Consider the following 24,184-nt stretch of genomic DNA (forward strand, 5'->3'; position numbering starts at 1 on the left):
TATTGCGTCCTCCCATGAGCCTCTCTTGACCCTTTTTGCGCGCCCCTTCCCCACTGCCTCTGTCCTTTCTTTGTTTTCCTCTCCGTTTCACCTACCTCCCCCCCACCAAGAAGACAGTGAAATTAAAGACCTTGCACCCCCCCCCCGTGCTCAGTCAACCTTCATATCTGTTGACAATTGAAGATAGAATATTTTCACTCATAAAGGGAAAAAAAAATCTGTCAGATTTTTGAGCTCCGGTTTCAAATTCCTGTACAGAGAATCTGATGGTCCCAACTTAAGTGGATGTTTTGATGGAACAAACTACCCTTGTGGGTAGAGAGCAGAGAAGCTGGGAGCTGGAAAGATCCTTCAGTGAAGTCTTTCGGTGAATGAATAACACAGCTTCATTCATTTAAAAAAGTCGTATTTTTCGGGGTGCCTGGGTGGCTCAGTCAGTTAAGCCTCCAACTTTGGCCCAGGTCACGATCTCGCAATCTGTGAGTTGGAGCCCCGCATCCGGCTCTGTGCTGACAGCCGGGAGCCTGGAGCCTGGAGCCTGCTTCGGAGTCTGTGTCTCCCTCTCTCTGCCCCTCCCCCATTCATGCTCTGTCTCTCTCTGTGTCTCTCTGTCTCTCTCTCTGTCTCTCTCTGTCAAAAATAAATATTTAGAAAAAAAATTTTTTTAAGTCATGGTTTTCAACACTTGGAGTATTAAATGGGAAAACTAAAGCTATCCTGGCCCCTCTGTTCATGGGAGGGGCGGGGAGCAGAAAGGAAGAATTAATAAATATAAATGCAGTAATTAATAAATAATAAATGAAAACACTAATATTTATTTTGGAAAGGAGATTGGTTTTGGAAAACCTGCTGAAGTAGATATACTTCTAGGTAGACTATTCAAATGGAGAAAAAGAAAGAAAATGCAATCCGCACAATAGGTATCCAAGAAAGGAAAAAGCCACAGATTCTGAAGGCCTCCAAAAAGAGAGAATATTACATACAATTCTACATCAATACGTCTGAATGTCACAAAATAAACAGTGAAGTTGGAAAATAAGAATTGACAAAATAGATCCGGGAAGGAGTGATGATTCTATAATCTAACCCTGGGAAAGAAGGTAATGAAGGACCCCAAAGTAGACACATTTAGTAAGTAACTGCTTTATTAAGGAACAGGTAAACCCTCTAGTCCATAAGCCTTCTATTTCTCTTTCATAAAGTTCTTTTGGATGCATTTGTGAGCTTCCAATCTGAAAAATACTCTATTGTATTGTGGAGTTGATTTTCTCACTAATAGAGTTTATGTGCCATCCCATGAAGAAAAAGTCAACACAGCTCACTCAGAGCATCTCTCCAGGGGAGACCGGAGCCACGATCGATCCTGGCCAAACCCTAGAAACGTGCCCTTCAAAAGGTTCTTTCTACCAATCATTGATGATTCTGTGTCTATACCGGAGCAATGCCACATTGGCCTGTCAGCACTGTTCTGCACACACCAAGGTTGGTGATGGGCACCTCATTCACCGTTGGGTTTCTTAGATTTGGTGACCATGGCTAGTCACAGCTGAATGCACCTACATGTCTAACCCTCCACATAAACCCAGACTCTGAGACTCAAGCAGGCTTCCCTGACCAACTAATTTGTACTTGTCCCTGTAGTGCACTGCTTGAGAGAAAGTCTGTCTTGAGCAACTCAGGCCAAGGGCTCAGAAGCCTGTGCAGACCTCTCCAGACTCAGTCTGAGTTTTCATCTTCTTCCTGTTTTCACTCTGCATCCCTTCCCTGGAATAAACCCTAACAGGGAGTTAAACCTGCTCCTGAGTCGTATGAATCCTTTTAGCCAGTCCCCTCACACAAGACAGCTAAGTAAAAATTTCAAGGAACAATATCTTATTTTGAAGTACTTTAATAGTCCACTTCATTTCCTTAAATACTCACACGGATACACAAAACCACAGCTCTGCAAATTAATAAAATTGTACTCATTAAATCAATTAAGTTTCAACCAGTAAATGAGTGAACAAGAAAGCCAAAGAGTTAAAGATATGTACAATGTGTGTAACCAAGAAAGTTCATGATAAACAATGAATTTCTAAAAATCTGTACTAAAAATACAGAAAGTCTACTGTGGGGGGAGGGGAGGGTGGAATGCAGGAAGCCCAATACAAAAGTGGGCAAGGGACGTGAACAGGCACTTTACAAAAGAGATGGCTGATACACATAAAGGTGCTTAATATCACTAGTCATCAGAGAACTGGAAACTAAAAAGAGCTACCATTACATATCCACTGGGTGGCCAAATTAAACCAGACAAAACAAAAATCTTGGGGCGCCTGGGTGGCACAGTCGGTTAAGCGTCCGACTTCAGTCAGGTCATGATCTCGCGGTCCGTGAGTTCAAGCCCCGCGTCAGGCTCTGGGCTGATGGCTCAGAGCCTAGAGCCTGTTTCCGATTCTGTGTCTCCCTCTCTCTCTGCCCCTCCCCCGTTCATGCTCTGTCTCTCTCTGTCCCAAAAAAAATAAATAAACGTTGAAAAAAAAAAATCTTACAGTGAAAGTGCCAAATGAGAAGGAAGATGTGGAGCAGCTAGAACTCTTACAGTATTCTGGTGGGAATGTAAACTGGTTCAAGCGCTCTGGAAAGCTCTTTGCAGATATGTGCTCAAGGGGAGCACACATGCACCACATGAGGCAATGAGTCCATTCCTGGGTATATACCCAACATAAACGCACATGTATATGGTGATCAAAAGGCATATACAAGAATATTCATGGTGTGATAGCAAAATATTCCAAACGTTCATCATAATAAAATAAGGGGCACCTGGGTGGCTCAGTCGGTTAAGCGTCCGACTTCAGCTCAGGTCACGATCTCGTGGTCTGTAAGTTCAAGCCCCGCGTTGGGCTCTGGGCTGATGGCTCAGGGCCTGGAGCCTGCTTCCCATTCTGTGTCTCCCTCTCTCTCTGCCCCTCCCCCATTCATGCTCTCTCTCTGTCTCAAAAATAAACATTAAAAAAAATTTTTTTTAATAATAATTAAATGAATTGTGGTATGTTCAAACAATAGAATCAATAAATGCTAGCTAGGAAAATGAACAATCTACTGCTAAACACAGCAACATGGATAAGTCTACAAACAGCATTGAGTGAGAAAGTCCTGACAGAAAGCGGGCATGTTGTGATTCCATCCACATGAACTTTAACAGCGGCAAACCTAGAGTACGGTTTCTAGAAAACAGGACAGGGTTATCTTTGGGGCAGAGGTAGGGTTCAGGGCCTGAGGGAAGGTCTTGGAGGCTTCTTGGCAAAGTCCTATTTCTTGATCAAGATGCTCATTACATACATGTGTTCAGTCTACCAGAGATTCATCGTGCCGTGCATTTACGGATTGTGTACCTTTTGATGTATGGGATGCATACTAGTTGATGGGCAGTCCTGACGTATGGTATGCGTGAGAAAAAGACTTACCACAGAGATGTTAGGATGTCTGCAAATAACTGAACGGATTCTACGTTCGGCTGATGTGTTGCAGCCGCTGTTGGGACATCCCTGCAGGAAACGGTACACATCGGGGAGCATGGAGTACGTTACAGATGTTCAGGTGTTTAAGAAAAAAAGTCCCTGGCTACAGAAAAATGATGATGACATTTGACTGTTTTCCAGTTGCGTGTGGATGCCTTTAGAGATGGCCGGCTCCCACCAGAGAGCCAAAACGGGGCTGCCTTGTGCTTCCCCCAGCCCACCCCCATCTTGAGCAGTTGGAGGAAGAAATCCCTCCCTGGCTTGTGCAGGCCCTGACTTTGAATAAGAAAGTCTACCGCTCCTGAACCTTACTCTTAAATGGGTGGGAAAAGACAGGTTGGAAGGAAAAGGACATATGTTCAAAGAATACCATAAGGACTTGACTTTTGTGAGTTCTCTGCTGGAAAAACTTGGGCTTATTTATCTGATTTGTATTTTATTCACATTTACCAAGTTTTTCTCTGAAAAGTAGGAGGCTCTCAATAAACACTTGTTGAAGCAAAGAAGAAAGGAAGGAAAGAGAGAATGCCTGGAGGAAGGAAGGAAGGAAGGAAGGAAGGAAGCAAGGAAGGGACAAATGAATGCATAAAAGAAACTGGCCTGCTTAGAACAGATTTAGGAAAAACTAAACTAACGTACTGATAATTACCATTGAGCAGGTTTCCAGGTGTTACATCCCAGTTCAAACACTCCCTGCGTGGCGTGAGCTTCTCCAGCTGTAACATAAGTAAGTGCATGCAAAGTGTAGGCTGGGGCCTGGTGCACAACGCTATATGGTACGCTAGATATGGTTAATTTATCACGCAAGCACTACTCTTGGTGCTGAATATACATTTGAATCCTTAAAATGCCCTGTGTGACTGTGACATTAACATCCATATTTCCAGATGTGTTAACAAGATCAGGCAGATGAAGAAATTTACGCCAAATGAAACACTCTTGGCCGAATTAGGATTCAGACCTTAAAAGGTCTGGTTTGAAAAGCCTACATGGTCACCCTCTGTGCCTTACCTGATACTCAATTTGAAATGTAAACCGATTTGGTTTTCATTTCTTCGAACACATGTGATCCAGGGGAAAAAAAAAAAAGTATTTCCTGATTGAGCCATACGACAGTGAGATTTTACAATGCTTTGGGCTAAGATTTCAAGCACTTGCGTTATATCCATTAGTGTGTAACCAGAAATCATTACACACAGGCTTGCTATTTTGCTCAATTTGCTTTCAGTTTTCTTTCCAAGTAAAGTGAAAGTCATCTTTGTTTCTGTTTAGAACACAACACGGCCACAATAACAATAGCCAACCCCAAGTGAACACGTGCCACTTTCCACACACCGTCCCAGTTGACGTGATCCACAGAAATGAGAACTTTCAGTCTTCACACACAAAAAAAGCTGCATGAGCTATCTGGACCTACAGATGAGGTAACGGAGATCCAGAGAAATAAAGTAACTTACCAAAGCCCCATAGCCAGTACGTGACGAGCTCGGTTTGTGGCTCCAGAAGCTTACCTACCAGGACTGTCCCAACTTTCCATGAGCTTCAGGAAAACTTAAGACCACCTGCTTAAAGACAATTCTGATTAGGGGCGCCTGAGTGGCTCAGTCAGTTAAGCATCTGACCTCGGCTTGGGTCATGATCTCACAGTCCGTGAGTTCGAGCCCCGTGTCAGGGTCTGTGATGACAGCTTGGAGCCTGCTTCCGACTCTGTGTCTCCCTCTCTCTGACCCTCCCCCGTTCATGCTCTGTCTCTCTCTGCCTCAAAAGTAAACGTTAAAAAGAATTTTTAAGACAATTCTGATTAAAGACAGCTAAAGCAAAAAAAAAAAAAAAAGGTTCAGCACAAAATTCGACAATGCTCTCTAGGAAACTGAAAATCAGGAAGAAACTGCTGTAATTCTTGACAATGAACAAGCACCTTAGTAAAGCTTCTGATTTTCCTATGGTCTTTTGAATGTAGAATAGAAATGGGGTGCCCGGGTGGCTCAGTTTGTTAAGCGTGTGGTTTGGGCTCAGGTCATGACCTCACAGTTGGCAAGTTCAAGCCCCACGTCGGGCTCTGTGCTGACAGCTCAGAGCTTGGAGCCTGCCTCGGGTTCTGTGTCTCCCTCTCTCTCTGCTCCTCGCCCCACTCTCTCTCTCACAAAAATAAGTAGATATTTAAAAAAAAAAAAGTAAAATAGAAATGGTGTGCCTGGCTGGCTCGGTCCGAGGAGCGAGCACCTCTTGATCTTGGGGTCGTGGGTTCGAGGCTGATGTTGGTTGCAGAGATTACTAAAAATAAAAAAACTTTAAATCAATCAATCAATCAATAAAATGCAAGGGGCGCCTGGGTGGCGCAGTCGGTTAAGCGTCCGACTTCAGCCACGTCACGATCTCGCACTCCGTGAGTTCGAGCCCCGCGTCGGGCTCTAGGCTGATGGCTCAGAGCCTGGAGCCTGTTTCCGATTCTGTGTCTCCCTCTCTCTCTGCCCCTCCCCCGTTCATGCTCTGTCTCTCTCTGTCCCAAAAAAAATAAATAAACGTTGAAAAAAAAATTTTTTTTTAAAATGCAGGATAGTGTAAGTGTCTGAGTTTCAACACTGGGAAAATACAGAAGGTGGAGATGGACAGCTAAAGGTGGATGGAAGATGGGTGTTATTATGTGCCTGTGCATTTGGACCATGGTCTGCAAGGGGCGCCGAGGCCCACGGGTCCTGTCCTCGCCCTGCAAGGGCCGCCCGTGCCATTCATTCTGTGGCTTTCACACCAGACTCTAGCTGGGGGCGGCGGCAGGAAGCGTCATGTGTGAGGAACGTGCCGCCCGGAGAGCCGCGGCATCACTGTCCGGGCTGCGGCTCCCTGCTGGACGGAGGGCCAGACGGACAGAGAGCGAGGTCCTGGTCTGTATCCAGTGAGAAGGCCCGTGCCGGCCCCCAAGACAGGTGAAAGGTGAGGCCGGGCCGGGCGGATGCTGGCCCCCATCCCCAGCCTTCAGCCTTGGCCCCGTCCCAACTTTCATTTTCACGAACAGGAAAATCGAAACTTGAGCTCAGCCGAGAGAGTTAGTCAGAAGTGTGTCCGTCCAACCCATGTGACAGGTTGCTCCTGGCACATATAAGCCCTGTCTCCAGGCAGCAGGACAGCCTCAGGGAGCCTGGCCACCATGTGGATGCTGGTGCCCGTGGCTTTTGCTGGAAAGCTGCTGAGCGCTTTCAGGAAGCCCCTGCGCTCCCTCTGGAGCAGCCTGGTCCCCTGGGTCCTCTGGCTCAGGGCCACACTCTGGCTGCCAGGGGGCCAGAGCGCCCGGCCACCGCAGCCGGGCCGGGGAGAACCGCAGGAGAGCAGAGGGGACGGCGGGCAGGGCCCGGACCAGCCCACCACCCCAACCAGCGTCAACTACCATTTCACCCGCCAGTGCAACTACAAGTGTGGCTTCTGCTTCCACACGGCCAAGACGTCCTTCGTGCTGCCCCTGGACGAGGCCAAGCGAGGGCTGCGGCTGCTGCAGGAAGCCGGTGAGTCCCCGGTCCCGGGAGGAAGTCAGGGCGCGGCCACGGGCTTGGGGATGCGCACAGGTGGCAGAGGGCCTGCAGCGCGTCCGTCCCGCGAGGGAGAATTGGGGTGAATTTGGGGGGGATGCCTGGGGTGAATTTGGGGGGGATGCCTGGGCCTTCGGAACCAGTCGGCTGGCGTGGCCTGGAGGGACTGCAAACCCATCCCTCCTATAGCCTCCAGGTGAGCAGAGGTCCCTGCACCTGCCGGGCTCCCAGTGCCCCCGCTCCCCCCGTTTGCCAAGAAGCAGGTTGGGACCGTTCTACTTTCTGAGTTTGTCCAAAGCACCAATGCAGTGGGGGTTTTCCAGAAAGAATCAATGAGGAAAGTTGAAAACAAAGACAAAAACTCTGATTTGGGAACTACAATGTTCCAGTCTCTTACTTTGGATTATGTATGTGTTCCTCCCATGAAACTTTAAATTTTTTTTTTTTACATTTGTTTATTTTTGAGAGACAGGGAGAGACAGAGTGCAAGTGGGGGAGCGGCAGAGAGAGAGGGAGACACAGAATCCAAAGCGGGCTCCAGGCTCCACGCTGTCAGCACAGAGCCTGACACGGGGCTCGAACTCACGAACCATGAGACCATGACCTGGGCTGAAGTCAGACGCTTAACCGGCTGAGCCACCCAGGCACCCCAGGTTGTTTTATTTTTAATATCTAGGTGCCCAAAGGGTTTGAGTTCCAAGGCTGAATGTTAGCATTCTGTGTATTTTTGTGCCTAGGAGAATATCTAGAATGTAATAGGGGGGTAATAAATGTTTTTGGAGACATGAGCAAATGAAGGGAGGTCTGGCGTCCTGGAAAGAGCTCAGACTCTTGACTCGCAAGGCAGGACTTGAGCTCTTGCTGAAGCACTTACGTGACTCGCCAAGACATTTAACTTTTCTGAATGTAAGTTAACTAATCTTTAAAATGTGTGTGAAGGTAACTCATATGCCAACCTCAAAAAGTAGCTACGAGGCACAGATAAGCAAATGCTCAGATGTTTCTTAATAGGGCCTAAACTACTTTAGTTATAATTAAAACCCTTACATGGTGACCTCTTAGTTTTAAGTAAATAAAACCAAAATTACTTAAAATGATTAAGGTGTAGTATAGGTTATGTGCCCTGTAGGTGAGATTTCTGGCTAAAATAGGAAAAATCTACTTTGGTGGTGATTAAAAATTTAAATCTAAATGCAAATTATATTTACAATTAAAATGTACTACTCTGGCTGAAGACGCTTCTCCAGAATATTACTGACTCCTCTTGCTTTTACACGGAGAACACGGAATAGAAGGTAGCCACTCTGGGGGTCAGTAGTGATCTGGGCTGTAATAGGATCACTCCTTGTATGTTAAGACCATTGTGAAGTCATTGTTCCTCATCTAAGATCTTAACTACGCATCCACATCCCGTTCCCTCAGCTCTCTCTTCCTTTCATCCCCTCTACGTCTTAGCCTCAAACTCATCAAGGGCCACGCCACTGGCCAACACACTGGCTCACGCTCTCTAGTTTGTCTGACCCTATTTAACCACACTTTAGGGAATAATGATGTTTTTATTAAATATAACCACCGCCACACAGCCAGGCTCCTAGCCCTAACCAGTGAGGGGATAGAACTTATCACTGTCCAGTCGTAGGCCCACCGGAGCGTGAAAGGCGGTGTTGAAAAGAATAACAGGTGACATCTGGTCTGCCATCAGGCGGGACTAGCTTGGGCAAGCGGGGGTGAAGGGCCGCCCCGCTGACAAAATGGAAGGCTTTGGAGCTTGGACATCCATCTCAGCATTTTTTTTTTCCTAGCCTTGTATTCGTGAATAATTCGTGAACCTTTCTGGGCTTCAACCCTGCAACTAAAAACCAGGATGGGGCGCCTGGGTGGCCCAGTTGGTTAAGCACCCAACTCTTGATTTCAGCTCAGGTCATGATCTTGCTTTTGGTGAGTTTGAGCCCCACATCGGGCTCTGCGCTCACAGTGCGGAGCCTGCTTGGGACTCCCTCGCTCCCTCTCCCTGCCCCTCCCCTCCCCGACTCGCGTGTGTGCGCACACGCTCTCTCGCTCTCTCTCAAAAATAAACTTTAAACAATAAATAAATAATAAAAACCAGGGTAATGATTCCTTCCTTGCTGAATGAATTTAAGGATGAATTTAAGGATGACCAGCCTTCAGCCAGGACCTCAAAACCGGGTCTGGACAGCATTTTAAAAGCTGGGCTACAGTGAGTTTGCACAAATGAAATGGCCAGGCACGGTATTCCATACTTTGTAGGGACCAAGTTTGTTGAATGGATGTTAACAAATAAAATTCTTAGGGAATTTTGTGGCAGATTGTGCTGTTTGGCCCTTAATAAGATCCCCAGCCTTCTCCGTTAGTTTATTTGGTGCTTCTAATTATTTTATTCCAATGACTCGGTCTGTTTGCTGCTCTTACTGGTCTCATGCTTGCTCCTTTGACCTCTGATGCCCACACACACTTCTGTTTCAGCAGCCTGTCACCCTGTGCCCTTTCCTTCGCATGCTCTGAAGTGTGGTGGCTTCTGTCTCTAATCCGAGCAGGCTGTCCGGTGCCTGAGCTATCAGCACCCTTAGAGTCCCATGAAGCGTGTGTTTCAAACTTCACTTAGCGGAGCTAGTTGCTTGCTGATTAAGGGTTCATTCTGGAAACGTCCCGCTCTGATATTGCCAGTGGAACAGAGCATCTGGTAGAGACGCAGTCAACTGAGTTGAACTGAACTGAATTGAAATGAACTCCACTATGACAATATCGCTGCAGAAATTCTAAATGCATTTAGACCTTCTGGACTTTCTACTGAGCGTCCTTCCAATCTTTCCTTCATGCCACTAAAGTTCCAATAGCATCATTGAAAGAAGGGGCATAAGCCCACAAGGAAATCCACAGGTTGTTGTCCTAAATGGTTTATGGCTCTTGGACGCCTTCAGCATGTGTCTGCAGGGCAGTGGCTGTAAGAGGCTCACCAGCCTGCTGCATGGAATGTAGGACATTTCAAAGACGGGAAGCATGTTATCATGCAGAAGCACAGCGTTGATCCACAAGTAGGGGGTGAGGCCGGAGGGAGGAAATAGGCCAAAGGCCCTTCCACGGCTCTCCCCACCACGGTCAGACGAGGTCCCTCTCCAAGTCCTGCAGATGACAGGCGGCTTCTTTTCTGAGGGATCTGGACCACCAAGGCTGTGCTCAGGGACCCCAGGTGGGGCCGGGAGGCGAACCCACACTGAAGGCCGGGGGTTGAGAACCGGCCTGCTGGTACTTTCCAGGGTACAGGCAGCCAGGTGGTCAGGCATAGCAGGAGATTAAGAGTCCTTCTCCAGGAGAACAAAATGGCCCAGAGGAAACACCAAGGCTACCGGCATGTGGGGCATTATCCAGTGAATAAGTCCATTTCTCGCTCTGTCACTCTGTACCGAAACCCTCCATCTGCGTGGTTTCTTCCTGAATCACAGAAATTCCATTCCGCTCTTTTATGCTTCACTCAAATTAGAAGGGACAAATAGAAACCCCAAAGTAAAAGGCAGATGCCAAAACAAATCAGCAAAGAGAATAGAGGAAAACGTCAAAAAAAAAAAAAAAATCTGTAACTGATCATCCCAGAGAGATGAGAGGAAAATTATTATGCATAAGAAGTAACACAATGCTGAGAAAACAGTCAGGATATGGGAGAGTCTGGAGAGTGGACACTGGGATTTCCAAAATTAGAATTTTGATAGAAAGACTAAAAGATAAGGTCCTGAGAAAATGGGACTCCAGAGACACAGCCCGAGGGCGTGGTGGTTACAAGCCGAGCACCAACAGACCAGAACCTCCAGGGAGAAAAGCAGGTTCGAGAAGAGGTGGGAGTTACCGACAAAATAGGAGAAACTTCCCATTCCCAAAGGAGCTGTATTTTTCCATCCAGGACCTGCCAAGTGGCCAGAACAGTGAATAGAGACAGATCTCACTAAGGCACATCACCTTGAAATCTGGGGACATTGGAAAGAAAGCTTCTGGAAGGGAAAACAACAAAATCATGTCCTTCGAAAGGATTACGAATCAAAGTATTATCAGGCTTCTGAACAATGGTATGAAAACCTAGAAGACAACGAGTAACGCCCTTAAAATCCCGAGGGCAAAGTGATTTCACCCAGAATAATATACCTGGTCAAACAACTGATCACAGGTGTCGTTTGAAACATAAATCCTATAGTTTGCATATTGTTTTTTGAAAGCCTTTTCCAAACTAAGGGAGTACGTTGAGAGAGGAAAGGGCAGGAATTTTGGAACCACAGGCATCCAGCAGGCAGAGAGGGAAGGGACCCCCAGGGCAGCGTGCGGGGCCGTCTTGAGAAGGTGCCAAGAAAGACCATTCTGGATGGGATGGAGGAGGTTTTCGCACATCCCTGTGTTGACTCAGCACCCCCTTTGCCTCCTAAGGGAGTCTCTCACCCGTGTAACTGATTCCCTAGTAAGAAGCATCCGTGTTCAAGCAGGGGCCAAGGGGTAGGCCCCGGCTTGTGTGTGTGTGAGTCCCTCCCCGCCGTGGGAAGCACGGGGAGCCAGGCTTGGGGGTGAGGGGGGTAGATAATCATTTCGTTTTTGTTACCTTGAGAAAACAGCCCTTTTGCGGTTAAAGCCACAAGGGGTGTTTTGCAGTGGGGGGCGGGGAATAAAAGATTCACGTCGGGCCTCTCACAGGGATGGAGAAGATCAACTTTTCGGGGGGAGAGCCATTCATTCATGACCGGGGCGAGTACCTGGGCCAGCTGGTGAGGTTCTGCAAGGAGGAACTAAGGCTGCCCAGCGTGAGCATCGTCAGCAACGGGAGCCTGATCTGGGAGCGCTGGTTCAGGACTTACGGTGAGCTGCCTGGCGTCACGTGGGAGTCGTGGCCGCTGCGAGTGTTGGTTCTGGGTCCTTCCATCCCGGGGCCTTAGGCTGGGGGGCGGGGGGGGGGGGGGGTTGGGCAGGGAGGAGAAACCAAACTCTAATATCTTTACAAGGCTGGCATGCAGTTAGAGGTTTTCATGCCGCAGGGCTCCACGTAAACAAGCATGGCAAGACAGATAACAGAAAATATTAGCAACCGCGACTCTTCTGTGCGTCCCAAGTGAGCAGGTATCGGCGCCTGTGGCTTTAGCTTAGCCACTAGCAGGGGACAGTGACACCATTCTGCAGAATAAACCCTTATGGCTTGCTGCTACTGCTCAATTGTTAAATCTCGAAGGAACTGTCATTCTGTTAGTCTCATCGATGAAGCATTTGGGCCAAAACTGTCCTCCCCTCCTTTGGCTACATATGCGGCTGCTGAAGACATTTAAGTAGACTATCTGCGTGGGGGACTGAACCCCAGACTCGTTATGTCAGAACGTCGTGGCGTGTGGACAGACCAACCTGAGGGGCTCCGAGGGGCTCCGCTCTGCAGCCGGGATGGCGAACCATGGATCCTAAGACCCTGGAGGTCCCTCACAGCTGAGTTTCCATAGATGTAACATCCCTAGAGCAGAGGCTGGAACTTAGGGAGCCCCGGAAAATATTAGCTGTTATTACTATTATCATTTCAGGAGATAATTACCTAACTCTTAGAGCACAGTGTTCCGTCCTCCCTTTGGACGAGCGGTGTGAGCTTGGACGCCACCGAAAACGTGGCCGCATTTATTCTCTGTTGAGGCTGCTCACAGAAAGGCTCTGACCAAATGCCCCTCCGGAGATGGTGAAGACACGGGTGTGGTGGAGGGGAGGGGGTGGTGGATGTGGGTGGTGTAGCCCATGGGATGAAGGTAAGCAGGAAGACAAGATTCGAAAGTGTCCAGGAAAGACGAATCCGGGAAGACTGCGAAGGGAGCCGCTTAGTGAATCAGGGTCAGAAGCATCAAAGGAAACTTTGGGAACCAGATTCAGTGAGGTAACAGAGGCTTAGGGAACCGTGTGAGCAGAGGATGATCGGTCGGGCTTACCGGCGGTGTCCCTGCGTAACGTCCTCCCTCCAACACTGGCTCTATGTGGGCGCCATCATGGTACGGGGAGCAGGCCCCGCGGGCTCGCTGCACTCCAGGGTCAGAAGCCCAGATGCCTGTGTGGGAGAGGCAGGGGGAGTCAGTGGAGCTGGAATCGCATGAGAAAAGCCCACTCCAGCCGCGGGGAGCAGTGAGAGAGTGCGAGGCTGTGAAGGATGGGAAGCACCGAGTCCTGTTCATGGTGGACGAGCTGACCGCCAGCTGGCCACGGGCTTCCACGGGCGTTTGTCCTACATGGGGTTTGGGGTATGTGTCGCCACGTCCCGAAACTCTTAAAGATACTTCAGAAATCCACATGCTCTGTGAAATCTCCCAACTCAATATTTGCACGGAAATTTGAAGTATTTTGAGATGCCACGAGGACCAGCCACGGCAGCGTTTGTGTCTCACCGGGTGGTCTGTAAGCCTCAATTTTCCACCTCTGGTTTAAAGGACCAAGGGTAAGTCTGTGAGCTTGAGTGGACAAAGGTTGCTGCTGAGTCTGGTAGTTTTCTAGGAGTGCTCACGAGACTCAGCGGCCACTTATCGCCGCAGCTAAGGTTCCTGAGAGCCAAGGACACAGCTCGGAAACAGCAGAAGATGTGCATCCTTGGGGTCCAGAGAGGCCAGACGCAGGCTCCCGGGTCCTTCCCCTCCAGGGCGAACAAGACGTGCTTTCTCTCTAGCCGAGCACTTCAGGGACGTGTTTGGAATGTTTTTGCCGAGGAATGCTCATTGGAGTCTTAGGGCCTGAGACTTTTATGCAGGGCTGGTCACTTAGGCTCGCACTGTTGGGCAATCACCCACGGCAACTGAAACTCGGGACTCCCAGCAAGGAAACCAGGTACGTCATGAATCTTGCATAACAATCCCAACAACTCTTGACAAGCTGATAGAACGTGCCCTAGACATACATACATCATCAAAGGGAGACCCAGAGAACGTGCTGGCATCCATATATGCAGGGATCGGCCAAGACTCCATCAAGGTTCCAGGCTTTCCTGGAGACTTACAAGGACTGAGCACACAGGTCTGTGTTGCTAACTCTCTCTTCACAAGGGCTCCGACAAGAAAATCCGAGAGCAGGAGGAGGGGACATCCTGATCATAGAGCAGAAGCTGGAGAAGCGACAGAATAAACCAATGGACAGAGATGCTCAGCTGACTTGGAAATCAACTAATATAACATAACTGACAGGTCTCTATTCTAGTTTGGAACTTTGATTTTGTTTGGGTTAGACACCACTCTCTCAGTTCATTCCTTTCTTCAATATCGTAAGCCATTGGGAATTTACCTGAGACCAATTTTTAGAACATTTTGAGTCGCTTTATTTTTTTTTAAGTTTTTTTTATTTTGAGAGAGATAAAGATAGCATGAGAAGGGGGAGGGGCAGAGAGAGAGGGAGAATCCCAAGCAGGCTCCACACTGACAGCACAGAGCCCAACACAGGGCTTGAACCCACCAACCATGACATCATGACCTGAGCCGAAACCCAGAGCCAGGTGCTTAAGCGACTGAGCCACCCCGGTGCCCCATTTTGAGTTGTTTTAAATAATTGTCAGTTGCCCACTCTGGTTCCAGTTTGTGCTAGATACTTTGAGCCTCTAAAAGAAGTAAAAGACAAGTGCTTGTCCTTGGAGAAACTAAAGATTAGTTACCCTACGATGGAGCTACATTAATTAATAGATCACAACTCATGGTTCAGAGTTCAGGACGGCCAATCACATCAGTTCCCAGTTTGTATTGAGAGGCGGAGGACGTACGTGTGGATAACGTATTAGCCCCCACATCGTACTTCAAATTGCTCCCTGATTAGAAAATCAGACAATAGTTGCTTACAGAGTTTTGGAACCCCTAGTTTCTATAATTAGGGAGTCGTTTTAAGAATCAACTTTGCAACCAATTCTGCAAAGTCCTAATAATGAGGAAAGCTCAAAACTAGTCCACTGTGAAGATGTGGCCGGAGAATGAGTGGGTGGTAGAAAATGTCTGGGCTTCGGGCACCTGGGTGGCTCAGTGTAAGTTTAAGTTCAGGTTTAGCATCTGACTCTTGATTTCAGGCTCAGGTCATGATCTCACGGTTCGTGGGATCAAGTCCCACATCAGGCTCTGCACTGACAGTGCATAGCCTGCTGGGGTTTCTCTCTCTCTCCCTCTCTCCCTGCTACTTCCCTATTCACACATTCTCTCTCTCTCAAAATAAAGAAAATAAACTTTACTTTTTAAAGGTTTTTTAATTCATTTTGAGAGAGAGAGAGCAAGTGGAGGAAGAGGCAGAAAGAGAGAGAGAGAGGGAGAGAGAGAATCCCAAGTAGGTTCCACACTGTCAGCACGGAGCCCATTGCAGGGCTCAAACTCACAACCCGTGAGATCATGACCTGAGCTGAAATCAAGAGTCAGAGGTTTAACTGACTGAGCCACCCTGGTGTCCCAAATAAAATAAAGGTGAAAAAAAATTAAAAATTAGATACAAACAAGACACGTTTTATCATAAAAACCTATAAATGGCCTAAAAGGTTTGGTCCTTGAATGGAAAAGCTTAAAGATGCCCGTTTTCCTTCAGGTGAATATTTGGACATCCTTGCCATCTCCTGTGACAGCTTTGATGAACAAGTCAACGTCCTCATTGGTCGTGGCCAAGGAAAGAAGAACCACGTGGAGAATCTTCAAAAACTGAGGACATGGTGTAGAGATTATAGAGTGGCCTTCAAAATAAATTCTGTCATTAATCGATTCAACGTGGATGAGGATATGAGGGAGCAGATTAAAGCCCTGAACCCGGTCCGCTGGAAAGTAAGTACCGTGTCCCGTGTCGCTTCTGCCGAGTATAACTCAGAAAACGTTTGGGAGACGCTTGTGTCAATGAAACCCGAAATGTCAAGGTTAGAGAGAACTCTGGACTGAAGGAGCCAGCCAGGAAACCGGGTCCTCATGGTTTCTTCCAGCCCTGTTAAACTTTAGGCTGCTTACGCTGTCTTTGCCTCAATCCCCCCTTTTGAAAACTGGAACCGATTCCCTTCTGGAGTATTGGGAGGATAAAGGTCAAAAGATATAGTCAATGCGTGCAGGTGTTCTAAAAAAATACATCCATAGGTGGGGCGCCTGGGTGGCTCAGTCGGTTAAGCATCGGACTTCGGCTCGGGTCATGATCTCAAGGTCCATGAGTGTGAGCCCCGCGCACATGGAGCCTACAACATGGAGCCTGCCTGGGATTCTCTCTCCCTCTCTCTTTGCCCCTCCCTCGCTCTCTCATTCTCTCTCAAAATAAACATTAAAAAAATAAAGCATATATCCATCCAACACCTAACCGATATTTCTTTATTAAATATAGTAATACTGGATTTCTTCTTAAAACTCTTGGCTTATTCATAAATGGATATACGTTCTTCATAAATTCTGTTAATATATTATTCACTGAATTATTAGTAGATATTGGGGCAACACCATCCCCAAGTTGCAGCAAAGCTCATTCACCGAGATTCATGCTTTCGATCCCTCCATCAGCTACTAAAAGTCTAACGTTCCAATTCAAGGTGTAATTACAGCACCCACCGTGGACAGACACTTGCAGATAATGACAAATTAAACTTTCCTACCCCTGGCTGTTCCTCAGACTCAACTCAGGGAACTGTTTGAAACGCAGCTTCTCGGACCTGCGCCCCATGCCCCGAAGGAATTAGAGAAAAGCCAAGAAAGAGAGACAGGGGCAGGAACGAAGGCTGTGGTCCAGCAAGGGGGATGGACGAGGACCAGAGGCGAGGCTCAAAGCTCTTAGACTTTCCTTCTAGAGCCACCTGCTGGACACTCTCCTTTTCCCTGGTCCCCTATCTCTGTTCCACTACTGGCTTCCTCATTATTCTCTTTTTAGCTTCTCTCTCCCTGTATGTGTGTGTATACATACATACATACCTGGCCTTGGTTTGCTAGGAGCTCCTTGTGGCTTCCTGATCCCATAGCTTCTTTCCTCCCATCTTGTAACTCCTCTTGTGGCTTCTGCGTGCTGAGTCACTCCAGAATCGCCTTTTCAAAATCCTGAGCTTTCTGGAGGGAGCAGATTAGCTACTGTCTGTTTGAAAAGCAGTTTTGGCATCAGATCACTGGTGTCTGCAGGCCGCAAACTGATGAAACGCAGCACCCCTGGGTCAGGTGCCTGGACCCCCGAGGCCGCGTCCTCCACGGGAGGCCCCATGCTCAGTATTCCAGCACTGAACGAGCGTGGGAGGGAAGAAACCTCAGTGTTCTTCCACAGGGGGTCTGCCATCGCCTTCAGGCTTGCTCTGGGGACAACAGAGCAGGCTGCACCTGACTTTCCCCATCTAATCCCACCACCCTTCCTCCTGTTTTGCATCTCAAGCCCCACTGAAGTTGGTGGATTCTGGAACCAAAGTCACCAGGGCCAAAGTCCCTGCGTGTCTTTACTGCACCTGCTATTCAAGCCAGCTTGGGATTCCCACCTGTGTGGAGACCTCCTCTGACCTCCTCTCTCTCCTCACCCTGTGCCTGAACTGGGGATGGGTGCTGCGGGGACAAAGATGAGAGGTGTCCCCTCCCAGGAAGCTCCCAGCCTACAGAGCAAGACAGCCAGGAAAGCAAATAGTAAATCTACTGTGTGACCAGGGTCCGCGGGGGTGGATGTTTAAGGACTAGGGAGCAGAGAAGAAGGGGTGGGAATAGAGTGAGCAAAGAAGGCAACGTGTAGGGCGCTTCAAAATTAATTCTAAGCTGGCTAAAATGTTAATTACATGCTGTGCGTAATCCCTTCCCTTACATGAAAACCCTATAGCCCTGGGCTCTGTGCTGGGTCTGTGTTTGATCAGCTGTCACCTATTACCACCTTGCTCAGGTCCCTGGGACAGTTTTTTCCTTCTCAGAGGATGTTATTCCTTACGATGGAATAATAATTCACACACACACACACACACACACACACACACACACACTTTACTTACTTAAAAGAATGTTAAAAGACTATTAATGGCTTTGGAAACTATCCTTGTATATCTACTGAAAAAAGCCCCACGTAGTGTAGAGGGCTTAAGGGATGTTTGAAGTCAGCAGAGACAACATTTCGAAAATACTTATTTCTTGGTGGATCGCAAATGATTTGTCTATTTTCTTCATACTCCCATTCCCTGCGGTGAACATCACTTAGTTGGTGGTCTGAAAAGGTTAGATTGTCAGACTGGCTCAAACATAAACTTGACCAGTTTTATATTTTCAGACCGTTTGCACTTTCTGACGTTGAGGGACCCAGAGCGATGTCTTTCTAGAATGTTCTTTAGTAGGAGGACTCTTCCTTGCATAGAGGACACGAAGCCGGGTCTGGGGAGGTGAGGTTTGGGGCGTAATCATGGGGGGGTGGGGGGGTCACTCTCTGCTAAGCAAACACCCTCCTCGCCTTCCAGGTCTTCCAGTGCCTCCTCATCGAGGGGGAGAATTCTGGAGAAGACGCCTTGAGAGAAGCGCAGCAATTCATCATCAGCGATGAAGAATTTGAAGGATTCTTAGACCGCCACAAAGAGGTGTCCTGCTTGGTGCCCGAGTCTAACCAGAAGGTATAATGGAGCAGACATGGTCACGTCTTGAGATGGTTCCAAGCAGGGACCTCTCTAGCTCAAGGGATCCACACACTGTTCCTTTAGAGGGCTCAGCGAGGAGGATGGGAGGGTGCAGCCTCGGGCTGGAACCCACCACCAGCCCTGCACCTGCCAGCTGTAGGGCCTCTGAAAGACCTTCAGGTTCCCTTCCCCCGCCCCTGTCCTTGGACTCTGTGTCCGCCCACCGTTCCCGCGGTGGGAGCTGTTCCAAGGACGCAGCCTCGAGAGGGTAGGTATAGCTTCCTCTAGGAGAATAGGGACGCCTTTCATATACCTACAGAAGGTAAAACCAGTTATGGGTAATGAAGGTAACATTAAAATCTGCAGGCAGACTCCCGGGTTAATGGCCTTAAAGCTTAATTCCATTGAAAATGGGGGAAATTCCATGCATGGTGGAAAAATAGCCATTGGGAATACTGAATAAAAAACAAGGCTCTCCCACAGCTTGAGAAAATGGGGAAATTAGCCTGGGGATTTCATCCTCGGAGAAGCTCTCACAGTGTCCTTTGACCCTTTCAGCCTGGGACGGAGAATCCAGCCTGCTGAAAACTGTGAGAGATGCCCCTGGAGATGTATGTTAGGTGGGGACAGGGGCGCTGACTGATGGATCCCCTCGTAAGGGGCAGAGCCAAAGACACTCACGTAGTATAAGAAATGCAGACTCCGGAAGCAATAAAACACAAACACGCAAACCCCGTAAGACCGACCGTTGAGCGCACATACTGAAAAATATACTTGAAACTAAATTTGTATTTAATTTCTCTTTTGCAGATGAAAGATTCCTACCTTATTCTGGATGAGTATGTGAGTATTTCTCATGAATTATAAAATTTTTTTTATTAAAAATTTTTTTTTCAACATTTATTTATTTTTGGGACAGAGAGAGACAGAGCATGAACTGGGGAGGGGCAGAGAGAGGGAGACACAGAATCGGAAGCAGGCTCCAGGCTCTGAGCCATCAGCCCAGAGCCTGACGGGGGGCTCGAACTCACGGACCGCGAGATCGTGACCTGGCTGAAGTCGGACGCTTAACCGACTGTGCCACCCAGGCGCCCCATGAATTATAAAATTTAAAGGCTCAGGCTTTCTCCCGTGGGGCGATGGGTCCTTGGGTGTCACATAGAAAGTGGCACTGCATGTCCTGTTGTCTTGGGCTGGGGGTTCTCCAGCACCAGGGCACCCAGGGTACTTTGGAGGAAGGTCCTATCACGCCTCACATCACCTTTAATACCTCTGATGTTGCCAGCTTGTCCCCTGATCAATCTTGGCTTTGGTGAGAAGAGGTTACCTGCGGCTCCTCTCCAGAAGTCACTGACACGATTGCTACCCGCTCTGCCTTCCAGAGAAGAAGGAAAATATTCCCCTTCTCAAATTTGAAAAACAAATTACTTTTTTCTTTTGTCTTTTTTTTTTTTTTTGCTAGATTCATAAACCATTGCCAATATTTCTACTACAGGACAAACAAGTCCATTCAAAGACCTGTTTCTAAGACACGAGTGAGCTCCACGGGCGCCTGGGTGGCTCAGTCGGTTGAGCACCCAACTTCAGCTCAGGTCATGATCTCGAGGTTCATGAGTTCGAGTCCTGCGTCGGGCTCTGTGCCGACAGCTCCGACCCTGGAGCCTGCTTCTGGTTCTGTGTCTCCTTCTTCTCTCTCTGACCTCCCCTGCTCACACTCTGTTGGTCCGTCTGTCTCTGTCTCTCTCTCTCAAAAATAAATTTAAAAAAGCATTAAAAGAAGAAATGACCTCCAACAAGAACAGTGGTTTTAACGTATGCATGGAACTTGTCAAAATGAGAAATGCTCATTTTGACTTTTGGTATTTTATTATTTTCAAATTAACCAATGATGCTTCACAGCCATTTCATGGTCTGTCAGTAGGGCAAACTCTCTTTATGGGGCATAAGGAGAAAGGCAATGATGCTAATGTCCAGTGTTAGAGGGTTCAAGGTAGAGAGGAAAAGTCAAACAGAATTTATTTCTGTTTTTGGAGTATCATGATAGGCAGGGGGTTTGGACCAACGCTCCTTTACAAACTCTCTGGCCTCCACACAGTTGGCACAAACATAGTGGAACCAGAATTTGCTTTTGGTAATTTAAGAACATTCTGAATCATCAAATATTACTGTAAGGTGCTTAGTGACATGGTGGGTGTTAAGAAGGGTGAAGACCTCATTCCCGCCTGACAGGGCGTATAAGACTCTTCGGTCTGGTGCCTGCCCGCCTTGGTATTTCCTTTCTTATCCAACTCTCTCCCTTTCTCAAAAGAAAGCTTTAGTAACTTTACACCTGTATATCTGTGCGTGAACAGTTTTCATTCCAGTAGTATCACCTACATGCCAGCCTGTGTCATGCTTCTGTGCATTTATAACACCGTTCTCTCCAGTTAACAGTTTCTAAAATTTTCTAAGTTTATTCTTTTATTTTGAGAGAGAAAGAGACAGCACGAGTGGCGGAGGGGCAGGGAGAGAGGAGAAGGAGAGAAAGAATCCCAAGCAGGCTCTGTGCTGCCAGTATAGAGCCCAAAGGGGCTCAACCATGAGATCATGACCTAAGCTCAAACCAAGAGTCTGAACGCTTAATCCACTGAGCCACCCAGGTCCCCCCCCACCTTACAATTTCTAAACATTACCTCCCCCCGACCCATGGAGGGACATGTGGCAGGCATGTAATTTGGTTTATCATGTGCTCGTCGATCTAATGTGTTTCTGTTGGTTCAAGTGAGCTCTTCGAGCAGAGAAAGAGTGTTCTAGGAGGTCGGCATCCTCAGTGTAGTGTCTGGCCAACAGCTGTCGCTAAATATTTGTTGAAATGGCTCCAGGGTCAGACATCATTCTGGATTAACCACCCCCCCCCCAACACTGAGTTTCAAGGAATCAGTTATACAAACATATCCCCTTTCTGTCATGAATTTTCTAGATGCGCTTCCTGAATTGTAGGAACGGGCGGAAGGATCCTTCCAAGTCCATCCTGGATGTTGGCGTAGAAGAAGCTATAAAATTCAGTGGATTTGATGAAAAGATGTTTCTAAAGCGAGGAGGCAAATATGTGTGGAGCAAGGCAGACCTGAAGCTGGATTGGTAGGTCCGGAAGTGGACCCAGCCTTCAACGCGCCCGTGGGGACGCTCGCTCGGACCTGAGGTGTGCTGGTCGGGCTCAGCAGGAATTCCTGCTGCATTTCTCAACGGCCCCCAATCCCATCTTCTGTTGCACCTGCTACCTGATTCTCCACGGTAAATCCTGGATCATCAAAATCCACAGATAATGCAAAACCCTTAACTTTAGTTAATTCGCTTATTTAGGATTTAGTTTTTTGAGCAGTGTTTTCTGCGGCTCCCGTGTTCCCAATTTTGAAGCTATTTTTATCAGACCTTTCATTTGATAGAGTTGGGGGCTTTTTGTTTGTTTGTTTTTTTGTTTTGGTTTTGGTTTTTTGTTTTTTTTGTTTTTTTTGTTTTTTTGCTAAATGTTGAGATGGCAATTTTCACATCTAGAACGACACAGTCCCTCCCCTGGTTAGTCTGCCCACTGTAACTCTGTCCTTTCTGCCTTCATACCATCGTGGTCTTGGACTTTTTCACCCAGAAGTCTAGAAATAGTCAACAGATGTTTTCAGAGAGCAGGAGATGATGATCTCATGGGCGTTCAGTAAGGGCCTAGAAGGAGATAGTTCATCTGCCCACGCTCTGCACGGCCCCTGGCCCATGCTGACTATTCCGTGAATGTTAGCTCTCTCTGCTAGTCCCTTTTCTCTTCCAAGAGTCTCAGCAAAACAAATACACACTTTACACTTCATGACAAAGGGGTCAGGGTTCAGATTGCTGTATGCACCTGTCATCCAAGCCACCGGGATCTTCCCTGCAACAACGTATGAGTGCATGTGAATAGACAGTTGTCCCTGTATCTGTGATAAATCACGGCTGCTAGCTTGGTCTGATCTGTTAGGAAAAGGCACTGGGATGCTGTGTAGGAAAGAATGAAAGGAAACGCCTAGAACGTACCTGGATTTTACATAAATGAAGCCATGGCTCAATATAATATTTCCCAACTAACCCTGAATCACTTGAAACAAGGATATAATCTGGGTCCAAAAAAAAAAAATTTTAGGCGAAGAGGAGAAAACCCGTGCCTTCCTTTTCTTAGCTTCTTTGGGAAAATATCACTTAAACTGGGTCAGGGGAAAAGATTCTCTACTTGTGGAAATATCACACACAGTTTGTTTATGTAATTTAGACAGTATCTCATTGCCTGGAAAACAATAATTTCCTATCATTGTTTCAAAAAAGCAAAATCGTGGACCATTTTTTTTGCCCAAGCCTGGAGAAATTGTAACCCAGCTGCCATGCCAGTGTCGGTCACTAGGTGGCGTTTGGACGCTGCCCGAGTCTGTGAAGCAGCCACACAGAGATTCGCTTCATAATCTTACCTTCCAGACTTGGTGATTTTGAAAGTTTGGTTTGTGATTTTTTTTTTCCCGGAAAAGATATTTCTACTTCAAATTTGAAGTCACTATCGTACAACAGAAATATATTTGTGTCCCATCTAAAACAGGATGGGTTAAAAAAAATAAAGTAAAAACTTTTTAAATAAATAAAAAATAAAATAGGATGGGCTGTCCTGCATTTTCCATTTTTTTTGTTTTATATTTTAAGAGAAAAATGAATTAGAAAGCTTTTTTCCTGTATGGGCCTTGAACACATCTAAGCTATGACCGTAACTAAGCTATGATGACCTTAGTATATAGAATCAGTATATAAAACACTTTTGATTTTTTTTGCATAACATGACCACACTTTGCTGATCTTCACATTATTCAACAAGAGTAAGTTCAGCAAACGAAGTTCACGTATGTGAAAGCACCGAAGACGTTGTCTGGTAGACAGCAGGTGCTCAATCATGAAACAAAATCTAAATTGAAAGTCCAAATCCTCTGAGTTGGAATGAATTTCTCTCAAATTCGATCAAACTCAAAATGCAGGAAATTGTATTACTCATTCCCCAAAGGAAGTCTAAAACAAAACAAAACAAAACTGCACCAGAGAAATAACTATCCTACATCTAGTTTCCGGCTGTTTTTTACATCACTATTCCCCTTCCTTATGCACCGTTAGGATCGGCAATGTTTAAAATATCTAAATGTTCATTTTTAAGGGGGAGAAACTGGGACATTTAACACTGAGTAAAATTCAAATTTGAACTACAGAACCTTTTGCTTTATATTTTCAGTTTTAAATATGAGTGTCAGTTTTGTGAAACAGTCTTTTTTATTGAAAAAAAAAGAGTCCACGTCTCGTGATGAGCACTGAGTAATGTATAGAATCGCTCGATTACTATATTGTACACCTGAAATAACATGATGCTGTACGTTAACTGGAATTGGAAAAAAAATAATGAACAAAAAGGGGGAAAAAACAAATGGTAAATTTAACTGAGGCATCTCCATTTCAATGTGAAGAACAAAGGTTTTGTGGTGCTTTTGAGTGTTGCTAATGTTTACATGGTGATGATATGAGTAGAATTTTGTCTTAGGAAACCTAGAAAGGTCAGACAATAGTAATAGCATGTTGGTTTCAAA

General features: G+C 46.8%; 1 protein-coding gene across 2 annotated transcripts; it reads left to right on the plus strand.

Annotated features, from left to right (window-relative positions):
• Positions 1–6,006: 6,006 nt before the first annotated feature.
• On the plus strand, positions 6,007–22,094 carry RSAD2 (radical S-adenosyl methionine domain containing 2). Of its 2 annotated transcripts, XM_047845154.1 has the most exons (6): positions 6,007–7,000; positions 11,714–11,875; positions 15,575–15,804; positions 18,417–18,566; positions 19,380–19,412; positions 21,529–22,094. In XM_047845154.1, the coding sequence occupies exons 1-6, from the start codon at positions 6,649–6,651 to the stop codon at positions 21,691–21,693; spliced, it is 1,092 nt and encodes a 363-aa protein (XP_047701110.1). In that variant the 5' UTR covers positions 6,007–6,648; the 3' UTR covers positions 21,694–22,094. The 2 variants fall into 2 exon arrangements, with proteins under 2 accessions (XP_047701110.1, XP_047701111.1); XM_047845155.1 differs by lacking the exon at positions 11,714–11,875.
• The last annotated feature ends 2,090 nt before the right edge of the window (positions 22,095–24,184 follow it).

This window comes from Prionailurus viverrinus, unplaced genomic scaffold (genome assembly GCF_022837055.1).
Source record: "Prionailurus viverrinus isolate Anna unplaced genomic scaffold, UM_Priviv_1.0 scaffold_33, whole genome shotgun sequence".
In the NCBI taxonomy this organism is placed as follows: Eukaryota; Metazoa; Chordata; class Mammalia; order Carnivora; family Felidae; genus Prionailurus; species Prionailurus viverrinus.